At 44.6% G+C, this 12,573-nt stretch overlaps 1 protein-coding gene across 1 annotated transcript in view; it reads right to left on the bottom strand.

Moving 5' to 3' along the window:
* Window positions 1–12,573, bottom strand: part of LOC109874573 (epidermal growth factor receptor-like) — a 73,659-nt gene that overhangs the window by 10,603 nt on the left and 50,483 nt on the right. The window contains exons 8-18 of the mRNA XM_020466542.2: window positions 11,416–11,532; window positions 10,971–11,097; window positions 10,773–10,846; window positions 10,603–10,690; window positions 10,260–10,459; window positions 6,835–6,967; window positions 5,282–5,372; window positions 3,470–3,627; window positions 543–581; window positions 251–395; window positions 17–139 (exon numbers count right to left, since the gene is read on the bottom strand). Coding sequence (XP_020322131.1) covers window positions 17–139; window positions 251–395; window positions 543–581; window positions 3,470–3,627; window positions 5,282–5,372; window positions 6,835–6,967; window positions 10,260–10,459; window positions 10,603–10,690; window positions 10,773–10,846; window positions 10,971–11,097; window positions 11,416–11,532 — 1,295 coding nt within the window. The remainder of the gene's footprint in view (window positions 1–16; window positions 140–250; window positions 396–542; window positions 582–3,469; window positions 3,628–5,281; window positions 5,373–6,834; window positions 6,968–10,259; window positions 10,460–10,602; window positions 10,691–10,772; window positions 10,847–10,970; window positions 11,098–11,415; window positions 11,533–12,573) is intronic.

Consider the following 12,573-nt stretch of genomic DNA (forward strand, 5'->3'; position numbering starts at 1 on the left):
GAGCATTTGTATTTACCTTGTAGACAGTGCCGAAGGCCCCTGATCCCAAAACTTTGATCTTCTTAAACTCTGTCTCCTTCAGGATACGGAGCAGAGCCTGGTTGGGCGCCTCCCCACTGGGGGTCAGCGGTTCAACTAACTGTAGATGCATATAAGGATGGTTTACTTTATTCACATTGATGCACTAAGGTGATTGAATTCCAGCCCTAGAAAGCCCTTGAGGCTCAGCAGTTCAGTTTCTGCCTCTCACCTCTCTCTCCTGGAGGAGTCTTCGCAGGGTCCTCTTCTTCTTGATGTGGCGTCGTCGTAGCAACACGAAGACGGACAGGCCCATGATGAGAAAGGCCAGCATCCCGCCCACCACACCAGCTGCAATCACTGACAGCCCAGAGTTACTGAAAGGGGAACAGATGGTAACCAATCAATGCGGTCAAAATACTTACACAAATAATCAAATGTTCATTAGCTTAGTGTTTAAGTTTATGTTGAATTTGAACAGTATGTTTGTAAGTTACTATTCATGACTAGAGTCACTTGCTTACCCTTTAGACTGACAGCCTTTCAGACCAGGACCAGTACATCTGTAAACATATTAGCACATATATGTTTTTTAAAATTCAAATCAAATACAATTTTATTTGTCACATGCGCCGAATACAACAGTGAAATGCTTACTTACGAACCCATAACCAACAATGCAGTTTAAAGAAAATACAGATAAGAATAAGAAATAAAAGTAACAAGTAATTAAAGAGCAGCAGTAAAATAACAATAGCGAGACTATATACAGGGGGGGACCGGTACAGAGTCAATGTGAGGGGGCACCAGTTAGTTGAGGCAGTATGTACATGTAGGTAGAGTTATTAAAGTGATTATGCATAGATGACAACAGAGTAGCAGTGGTGTGGAGGAGGGGGGGCAATGCAAATAGTCTGGGTAGCCATTTGACTAGATGTTCAAGAGTCTTCGGCGAGGGTGGCTGGAGTCTTTGACCATTTTTAGGGCCTTCCTCTGACACCGCCTGGTATAGAGGTCCTAGATGGCAGGAAGCTTGGCCCCAGTGATGTACTGGGCCATTCGCACTACCCTCTGTAGTGCCTTGCGGTCGGAGGCCAAACAGTTGCCATACCAGGCAGTGATGCAACCAGTCATGCTCTCGGTGGTGCGGCTGTAAAACCTTTTGAGGATCTGAGAACCTATGCCAAATCTTTTCAGTCTCCTGAGGGGGAATAGGTTTTGTTGTGCCCTCTTCATGACTGTCTTGGTGTGCTTGGACCATGTTAGTTTGTTGGTGATGTGGACTCCAAGGAACTTTAAGCTCTCAACCTGCTCCACTGCAGCCACGTCGATGAGATTGGCGGCGTGCTCAGTCCTCTTTTTCCTATAGTCCACAATCATCTCCTTTGTCTTGATCACGTTGAGGGAGAGATTGTTGTCCTGGCACCACACGGCCAGATCTCTGACCTCCTCCCTATAGGCTGTCTTGTCGTTGTCGGTGATCAGGCCTACCACTGCTGTCATCTGCAAACTTAATGATGGTGTTGGAGTCATGCCTGGCCGTGCAGTCATGAGTGAACAGGGAGTACAGGAGGGGACTGAGCACGCACCCCTGAGGGGCCCCTGTGTTGAGGATCAGTGTGGCGAATGTGTTGTTACCTACCCTTACCACCTTGGGGGCGGCCCGTCAGGAAGTCCAGGATCCAGTTGCAGAGGGAGGTGTTTATTGCCAGGGTCCTTAGCTTAGTGATGAGCTTAGAGGGCACTATGGTGTTGAACGCTGAGCTGTAGTCAATGAATAGCATTCTCACATAGGTATTATTTTTGTCCAGGTGGGAAAGGGCAGTGTGGAGTGCAATAGAGATTGCATCATTGGGGCGGTATGCAAATTGGAGTGGGTCTAGGGTTTATGGGATGATGGTGTTGTGCCATGACCAGCCTTTCAAAGCACTTCATGGCTACAGACGTGAGTGCTACGGGTCGGTAGTCATTTAGGCAGGTTACCATAGTGTTCTTGGGCACAGGCACTATGGTGGTCTGCTTAAAACATGTTGGTATTACAGACTCGGAAAATGTCAGTGAAGACACTTTCCAGTTGGCCTGCGCATGCTCGCAGTACACGTCCTGGTAATCCGTCTGGCCCTGCGGCCTTGTGAATGTTGACCTGTTTAAAGGTCTTACTCACATCGGCTTGCAAAGAGCGTGATCACAGTCTTTCAGAACAGCTGGTGCTCTTATGCATGTTTCAGTGTTACTTGCCTCGAAGAGAGCATAGAAGTAGTTTAGCTCATCTGGTAGGTTTATGTCACTGGGCAAAACAGTCCTGTAGCTTAGCATCTGCTTCATCTGACCACTTTTTTCATCTGACCACTTTTTTTATTGATCTAGTCACTGGTGATTCCTGCTTAAATTTTAGCTTTTAAGCAGGAATCATGAGGATAGAATTATGGTCAGATTTGCCAAATGGAGGGCGAAGGAGAGCTTTTAATGCGTCTCTGTGTGTGGAGTTAAGGTGGTCCAGGGTTTTTTTCCTTCTGGTTGCACATTTAACATGCTGATAGAAATTTGGTGAACAGTAATTATGTTTCCCTGCATTAAAGTCCCCTGCTACTAGGAGCGCCGCCTCTGGGTGAGCGTTTTCTTGTTTGCTTATGGCGGAATACAGCTAATTCAATTCTGTCTTAGTGCCAGCCTCAGTCTGTGGTGGTATGTAAACAGCTACGAAGAATACAGATAAACTCTCTCAGTAGGTAGTGTGGTCTACAGCTTATCATGAGATATTCTACCAAAGGCGAGCAATAGCTCGAGACCTCCTTAGATATCGTGCACCAACTGTTATTTACATAAATACATAGTCCGCCGCCCCTTGTCTTACCAGACGCTGCTGTTCTATTCTGCCGATACAGCGTATAACCAGCCAGCTGAATGTTGATATTGTCTCCGTTCAGCCACGACTCTGTGAAGCATTAGATGTTACAGCAGCTTGATGTTACAGTAGTTTAATCTTCCGCGTATCTCGTTGATTTTATTCTCCAAGGATTGCACATTTGCTAGCAGATTGGAGGGAAGTGGGGGTTTATTTCGATCGCCTACAAATTTTCAGAAGGCAGCCTGCCCTTCGGCCCCTCTTTCTTTGCCTCCTCTTCACGCAGATCACGGGGATCGGGGCCTTTTCCCGAGGAAGCAGCATATCCTTCGTGTCGAGCTCATCAGAGTATTGAAAGGAAAATAATAATTCTGCTAGTTCGTGGTGAGTAATCGCAGTCCTGATGTCTAGAAGTTATTTTTGGTCATAAGAGACGGTAGCGGCAACATTATATACAAAATAAGTAAAAAAATAAGTTACAAACAACGCAAATAAAAAAACAATCGGCTGGGGGCACGTAAAACGTCTGCCTTCTTCTCCGGCGCCATTTGTGTATTTGTGAATTATTCGTGTATTTATGTGGTTGTGACAGATGCCCTTACTTACCCCTCGGTACAGTTCTGGTGGCACAGCTGGCACACCTTCATCTTATCTGCGTATTTCCAGATGAAGGTGTTTCTGCCCCCAGCCACCCCTCTAGGGCACCACGGGACACAGTTGTCTCCATCTTTGAAGTTGGCACACCGGGTACACTGCTCATGACCCTGAAAGAGAGGAGGATAGCAAGACAATGTATTACATACACATCTAAAGAAACATTCTAAGGAAACAGCCCTACTGTGCTGAGATGTAGAATCATTAACAGACACAAGCAGTGTACCAACTTCAAAGATGGCGACAACTGTGTCCCGGGGTGCTCACATGCTAATATGTTTATAGATGTACTGATCCTGGTCTGAAAGGCTGTCAGTCTAAAGGGTAAGCAAATGACTCTGCAATAGAATGCCAGAGAAATACATTGTGCCAATTGTTCTGGGATATAGCATGGAGAGAGACACATATTGCTACATATTATATTATAGGGAGAGAGACATCCCACTGGGCAAAAACTGGTTGAATCAACGTTGTTTCCACCTCATTTCAACAACAAAATTGTGTGATGATGTTGAATCAACTTGGAAAACTGATTGGATTTGCAAAAAGTCATCAACGCAAGGGAATAAAAAAAACTAATTCCAATGACATGTTGACATTTTTTGTTTCATGTTGATTTCTTCTGTTAGTTAACAACTCAACCAAATGTAAATCAAAACTAGATGTTGAAAATACATCTGTGCCCAGTGGGATACTTCTTCATAGTATATTATAGTGACACATACTACTACATAGTACACTACAGTTCAGAAGTTTGGGCTCATTTAGAAATGGCCTCAAGTCCTCAACTGGCAGTTTAATTAAATAGTACCCACAAAACACCAGTCTCAACGTCAACAGTGAAAAGGTGACTCCAGGATGCTGGCCTTCTAGGCAGAGTTCCTCTGTCCAGTGTGTATTATTTTGCCCATCTTAATATGTTATTTTTATTAGTCTGAGATATGGCTTTTTCTTTGCAACTCTGCCTAGAAGTCCAGCCTCCCGGAGTCGCCTCTTCCCAGTTGACGTTGAGACTGGTGTTTTGCGGGTACTATTTAATGAAGCTGCCAGTTAAGGACTTGTGAGTTGTCTGTTTCTCAAACTAGACACTCTAATGTACTTGTCCTCTTGCTCAGTTGTGCACCGGGGCCTCCCACTCCTTTTTATTCTGGTTAGAGACAATTTGCATTATTCTGTGAAGGGAGTAGTACATAGCGCTGTATGAGATCTTCAGTTTCTTGGCAATTTCTCGCAAGGAATAGCCTTCATTTCTCAGAACGAGAATAGACTGACGGGTTTCAGAAGAAAGTTATTTGTTTCTGGCCATTTTGAACCTGTAATCAAACCCACAAATGCTGATGCTCCAGATACTCAACTAGTCTAAAAAAGGCCCGTTTTATTGCTTCTTTAATCAGAACAACAGTTTTCAGCTGTGCTAACATAATTGCAAAAGGGTTTTCGAATTATCCATTAGTCTTTTAAAGTGATAAACTTGAATTAGCTAACACAACATGCCATTGGAACACAGGAGTGATGGTTGCTGATAATGGGCCTCTGTACGCCTATGTAGATATTCCATAAAAAATCTTCCGTTTCCAGCTACAATAGTAATTTACAACATTAACAATGTCTATACTGTATTTCTGATCAATTTGATGTTATTTTAATGGACAAAAAACGTGCTTTTCTTTCAAAAACAAGGACATTTCTTTGTGACCCCAAACGGTAGTGTGTAATATAATATAGAGACTGCACTGATGTAGCATATATAAGAGACACACATACTGGTCCAGAGCAGGTCTGGGTCCCGTTGAGGAGCTGACACTCAAGGTGACACTCCACACACGTCTTATTCACTTCAGTCTCCCGTGGCTCCCTGCAACAATTAGGACACATGTTAGCATGAAGCATATTTCCACTAGTCTGGTCCCATATCGGTTTGTGCCATCTTGCCAACTCCTCTAGTCATTGTCCCATAGGAGTTGGTAAGATAGGGACCAGGCTATATTTCTATTGGTTGAACATTTCATTTCAGATGGTTGCATTTGCAGTGAAATACTTGATCCCGTTCCTCATAGCAGTAGTTAAATTGTAAGCAAGGTTGATGCTCAATGTTTGACAGAGGAGAGGACTCCCAAAGTTAAACAGCTATGAGTTTAAGTGATTCCATTCCAGCTGAGGGAACTTTCTTCATGTGAATTTAGGTCATTACCAAAAGTGAACAATTCTACTGTAAGTACTGTCTTACTACCTTCCTTAGATATACTCAATCTGTTTTTACTGTTAAATTCCATGCAACATCGTTTCATGCAACATCGTTTCTTGCAAAATACACGTTTTTCTTTGCCAAGTATACAACAAGTTACTTTCACTCTTCCTCCCTGCTTCAGCTACAGAATCAGGTTACAATGTCTCCTCTCACCCCTCCAGTAGGTTACAATGGCTCCTCTCTCACCCCTCCAGTAGGGTACAATGGCTCCTCTCTCACCCCTCCAGTAGGTTACAATGGCTCCTCTCTCACCCCTCCAGTAGGTTACAATGGCTCCTCTCTCACCCCTCCAGTAGGTTACAATGGCTCCTTATCTCACCCCTCCAGTAGGTTACAATGGCTCCTTATCTCACCCCTCCAGTAGGTTACAATGGCTCCTCTCTCACCCCTCCAGTAGGTTACAATGACTCCTCTCTCACCCCTCCAGTAGTTTACAATGGCTCCTCTCTCACCCCTCCAGTAGGTTACAATGGCTCCTCTCTCACCCCTCCAGTAGGTTACAATGGCTCCTCTCTCACCCCTCCAGTAGTTTACAATGGCTCCTCTCTCACCCCTCCAGTAGGTTACAATGGCTCCTCTCTCACCCCTCCAGTAGGTTACAATGGCTCCTCTCTCACCCCTCCAGTAGGTTACAATGGCTCCTTAGCTCACCCCTCCAGTGGGTTACAATGGCTCCTTATCTCACCCCTCCAGTGGGTTACAATGGCTCCTTATCTCACCCCTCCAGTAGGTTACAATGGCTCCTTATCTCACCCATCCAGTAGGTTACAATGGCTCCTCTCTCACCCCTCCAGTAGGTTACAATGGCTCCTTATCTCACCCCTCCAGTAGGTTACAATGGCTCCTTATCTCACCCCTCCAGTAGGTTACAATGGCTCCTTATCTCACCCCTCCAGTAGGTTACAATGGCTCCTTATCTCACCCCTCCAGTAGGTTACAATGGCTCCTTATCTCACCCCTCCAGTAGGTTACAATGGCTCCTTATCTCACCCCTCCAGTAGGTTACAATGGCTCCTTATCTCACCACTCCAGTAGGTTACAATGGGGAACAGATAGGGGCTCCTCTCACCCCTCCAGTAGGTTGCAGGAGTCGACACAGCTTCCTGCTCGGCTGTAGTCCTGACAGGCGAAACACATGGTGGGTCCAGGACCCCAGCAGCCATCTCTGGTACACATCCTGTCACACGTGCTGTTCTGCATCCCTGCAAACACACATATAGACGCATACTATAGATAGGCCCAAAACATTGTCAAAGACTCCAGTCACCCAAGCCTTAACTGTTCTCTTCTACCGCACATCAAGGTCCAAAAGGCTCCTTAACAGCTTCTACCCCCAAGCCATAAAACTGTTGAACAATTAATTAAATGGCCACCTGGACTATTTACATTGACCCCCCTCCCCTCCCTCCTTTGATTTTACACTGCTGCTACTCGCTGTTTATTATCTACGGTATGCATAGTCACTTTACCTCTACCTACCTCGACTAACCTTTACCCCAGCACATTGACTCGGTACCGGTACCCCCTGTATATAGCCTCGGTATTGTTATTTTATTGTGTTACTTTTATTTTTTTTAATTACTTTATTTGATTTAGTAAATATTTTCATAACTCTATTTCTTGAACTGCATTGTTGGTGAAGGGCTTGTAAGTAAGTATTTCACCTGTTGTATTCGGAGCATTTGACAAATAACATTTGATATCAATACAAAATAAGTTTGAACCCTTTTCTCTTTTCACACAACCCTGCACAAGCAACAAGCTAGCGTTAATTTCCTTTCTCCCACAATAACACTCCATCATCATTGCATTCTGTATCTATCACAGTTTTATTACCACAACAATAGAGGGTAAATATTATCTCGGAGCCACTCATATCCCAGTGTAACCATTCGTTTAGTAAGACCCGAACATGTTATCGCTAACTCCAAGACTGCTTCCATCACGCGGACTGGGAGATGTTTCGTATTGCGTCAGCCAACAACATTGACGAATACGCTGATTCGGTGTGCGAGTTCATTAGAACGTGCGTTGAAAATGTCGTTCCCATAGCAACGATTAAAACATTCCCCAACCAGAAACCGTGGATTGATGGCAGCATTCGTGTGGAACTGAAGGCGCGAACCACTGCTTTTAATCAGGGCAAGGTGTCTGGTAACATGACTGAATACAAACAGTGCAGCTATTCCCTCCGCAAGGCTATCAAACAAGCTAAGCGCCAGTACAGAGACAAAGTAGAATCTCAATTCAACGGCTCAGACACAAGAGGCATGTGGCAGGGTCTACAGTCAATCACGGACTACAGGAAGAAACCCAGCCCAGTCACGGACCAGGATGTCTTGCTCCCAGGCAGACTAAACAACTTTTTTGCCCGCTTTGAGGACAATACAGTGCCACTGACACGGCCTGCAACGAAAACATGCGGTCTCTCCTTCACTGCAGCCGAAGTGAGTAAGACATTTAAACGTGTTAACCCTCGCAAGGCTGCAGGCCCAGACGGCATCCCCAGCCGCGCCCTCAGAGCATGCGCAGACCAGCTGGCCGGTGTGTTTACGGACATATTCAACCAATCCCTATACCAGTCTGCTGTTCCCACATGCTTCAAGAGGGCCACCATTGTTCCTGTTCCCAAGAAAGCTAAGGTAACTGAGCTAAACGACTACCGCCCCGTAGCACTCACATCCGTCATCATGAAGTGCTTTGAGAGACTAGTCAAGGACCATATCACCTCCACCCTACCTGACACCCTTGACCCACTCCAATTTGCTTACCGCCCAAATAGGTCCACAGACGATGCAATCTCAACCACACTGCACACTGCCCTAACCCATCTGGACAAGAGGAATACCTATGTGAGAATGCTGTTCATCGACTACAGCTCGGCATTCAACACCATAGTACCCTCCAAGCTCGTCATCAAGCTCGAGACCCTGAGTCTCGACCCCGCCCTGTGCAACTGGGTACTGGACTTCCTGACGGGCCGCCCCCAGGTGGTGAGGGTAGGCAACAACATCTCCTCCCCGCTGATCCTCAACACTGGGGCCCCACAAGGGTGCGTTCTGAGCCCTCTCCTGTACTCCCTGTTCACCCACGACTGCGTGGCCACGCACGCCTCCAACTCAATCATCAAGATTGCGGACTGACACAACAGTGGTAGGCTTGATTACCAACAACGACGAGACGGCCTACAGGGAGGAGGTGAGGGCCCTCGGAGTGTGGTGTCAGGAAAATAACCTCACACTCAACGTCAACAAAACTAAGGAGATGATTGTGGACTTCAGGAAACAGCAGAGGGAACACCCCCCCATCCACATCGATGGAACAGTAGTGGAGAGGGTAGCAAGTTTTAAGTTCCTCGGCATACACATCACAGACAAACTGAATTGGTCCACTCACACAGACAGCATCGTGAGGAAGGCGCAGCAGCGCCTCTTCAACCTCAGGAGGCGGAAGAAATTCAGCTTGTCACCAAAAGCACTCACAAACTTCTACAGATGCACAATCGAGAGCATCCTGGCGGGCTGTATCACCGCCTGGTATGGCAACTGCACCGCCCTCAACCGTAAGGCTCTCCAGAGGGTAGTGAGGTCTGCACAACGCATCACCGGGGGCAAACTACCTGCCCTCCAGGACACCTACACCACCCGATGCTACAGGAAGGCCATAAAGATCATCAAGGACATCAACCACCCGAGCCACTGCCTGTTCACCCCGCTGTCATCCAGAAGGCGAGGTCAGTACAGGTGCATCAAAGCTGGGACCGAGAGACTGAAAAACAGCTTCTATCTCAAGGCCATCAGACTGTTAAACAGCCACCACTAACATTGAGTGCCTACTGCCAACACACTGTCAATGACACTGACTCTACTCCAGCCACTTTAATCATGGGAATTGATGGGAAATGATGTAAATATATCACTAGCCACTTTAAACAATGCTACCTTATATAATGTTACTTACCCTACATTATTCATCTCATATGCATACGTAGATACTGTACTCTATATCATCGACTGCATCCTTATGTAATACATGTATCACTAGCCACTTTAATTATGCCACTTGGTTTACATACTCATCTCATATGTATATACTGTACTCGATATCATCTACTGTATCTTGCCTATGCTGCTCTGTACCATCACTCATTCATATATCCTTATGTACATATTCTTTATCCCCTTACACTGTGTATAAGACAGTAGTTTTTTTTGGAATTGTTAGTTAGATTACTTGTTCGTTATTACTGCATTGTCGGAACTAGAAGCACAAGCATTTCGCTACACTCGCATTAACATCTGCTAACCATGTGTATGTGACAAATACATTTGATTTGATTTGATTTAATTTGTCATGGGCTTGAGCTGATATTATGGTGTTGACTCCTGGTGTTTGTTGTGTATCTCCTGTTTGTTAGTGTTCGCTTTTTTTCTGTTATGTGACCACAAAAATCTATAAAAATGTTAATCATAAAAAAATGACTGAATGATTTACCGCAGTCGGCTGCGTCTGCGTTGTTCTCCAGCCGGGCGGTCTGAGTGTCGGACTTGAACAACTGCTTCCAGTGGTGATTCTTGGTGTAGCAGAGGTTGGGGTTTTTGGCAATGACCACGTCTCCGTCACTGATCTCCTTCAGGTTACGCAGCCCCAGGTGGGTGATGGTTAACTGGGTTATGGCCAAGCTCAACAGAACACTGAGAACAGAGAGAGGGGAGGGGAGTGGGAGAGAGAGAGGAGTTAAAGGGATATTGAATGAGTCACATCAACTCATTCACGGTCAGTGGCACACTGTAGTAGAGGCTGAGGTTTAGAGAGAGGCCAGGAACAGTGATCTTACCGCTTGGTCCGTCCACGGATGATCTCCAGGTTCTCAAATGGACTGAGGGACGTCATGTTCTCAGGCCAGTTCTGAATCAGCAAGTACCCTAGAAGATGAATAGATGTTTTTGTAATAATCGTGAAAAGTGCATTTTTGTTTGATTTAAACTGCCATGGCTCTATTCTTACCGGTAATTTCTCTAACTGTCTTGAAAACTTCTAGCTTGGCCGGATCCATCTTAGGTGCTTTGGTGAACGTGTCCCTGTGAATAGCAATAACAACTGTGACATGCATCTGTCATATTTGTGAATTTCACAATACAAAGGTTAGAAATTATCTATGATGTTTCTACAATTTCAAAATACCTTAATGCGCTCACTACTTACCCATGGATAGATGTGTAGATAATAGCAATGTTCCCATTGATTTTGGTACAGTTTTTAAATGTGTCAATGTTGGTGGCATTAATTGACAGAATATTGGCAAGTTTTCCCATTCCAAGTCCATTGCAAACTGAAAATTAGTAACATATTAATAAAAACAAACATGGCTACTAATTTCTTGCCAGAAAAGTTAGTTTGAGAAATCACAAGCCCCTCCAAAAACAGAAGACTAGTGCAGTACATCAGGTTAAAATAAATGTTTATTCAATAAGTAAAATTCAAAAATCTGAAAATCCTCTATTGGAAATAAAATGGTATTGAACACAACCCTGCAGTGCATCTTCGGGGAATAACACTGGGGTGAACTTGACATGTTATAGAGAGGCACGTGAATGCTATAATTCCTGCCATCAGAATATATAGTAGGAGCTGTAGCAGTATTAACTACCTTTGGGGCACAGTCCATCACACTTCTTGCACTTCCTGACCCCTCCCTCGTCCACCTCGTATGTGTCACCACTGCATGTCCGAACGCACGCTCCATGGTCCGTCACCACATAGTTATCTGAGGAGGGGAAAGAAAATCAAAAATGATTATATTCTAAGAGTACACAATCAGCACTCATTAATCATATACATATGGTTCTAAAATCAAGTCAAATTAAAAACAATAAAAAAAAAAAATCTAATTTCTTCAAAGGAATAAAACTATGAAAATATATAATAAACCTTTATAATGCAATACTGCAGGACAGTATTTTAGGCATGCCAGAGGTTGAGTGCTGATTCTAACAGAAAGTGGAGGCTTCTGCATTAGCACACCCTAAAACTACAACATTTTCTTTCCTCACTTATGCAGTTTATGATTAAACTCAGTCTGACACAGACTGACTGACACGAACACCAGGCTAGAGGGACCATGTGGCCCCTTGTTCAAAATACCAGATCTGAACATTTCACATCACTGAGACTCATACAGTACCAGTCAAAAGTTTAGACACACCTACTCATTCAAGGGTTTTCTTTATTTTTACTATTTTCTACATTGTAGAATAAAAGTGAACAATTCAAAACTATGAAGTTAGTGTTAAACAAATGAAAATATATTTTAGTTTTTAGATTCTTAAAAGTAGCCACCCATTTCCTTGATGACAGCTTTGCACACTCTTAGCATTCTCTCAGCCAGCTTCATTTGGACTGCTTTTCCAACAGTCTTGAAGGAGTTCCCACATATGCTGAGCACATGTTGGCTGCTTTTCCTGACAGTGTCACCAGCAAAGCACCCCCACACCATCACACATCCTCCTCCATGCTTCACAGTGGGAACCACACACGCGGAGATCATCCGTTCACCTACTCTGCGTCTCACAAAGACACGGCGGTTGGAAACAAAAATGTCTAATTTGGACTCATCAGACCAAAGGACAGATTTCCACCAGTCTAATGTCCATTGCTCGTGTTTCTTGGCCCAAGCAAGTCTCTTTTTCTTATTGCTGTCCTTTAGCAGTGGTTTCTTTGCAGCAATTCAACCATGAAGGCCTGATTAATGCAGTCTCCTCTGAACAGTTGATGTTGAGATGTGTCTGAGATGTGCATTGATTTGGCC

Source organism: Oncorhynchus kisutch, linkage group LG30 (genome assembly GCF_002021735.2).
Source record: "Oncorhynchus kisutch isolate 150728-3 linkage group LG30, Okis_V2, whole genome shotgun sequence".
In the NCBI taxonomy this organism is placed as follows: domain Eukaryota; kingdom Metazoa; phylum Chordata; class Actinopteri; order Salmoniformes; family Salmonidae; genus Oncorhynchus; species Oncorhynchus kisutch.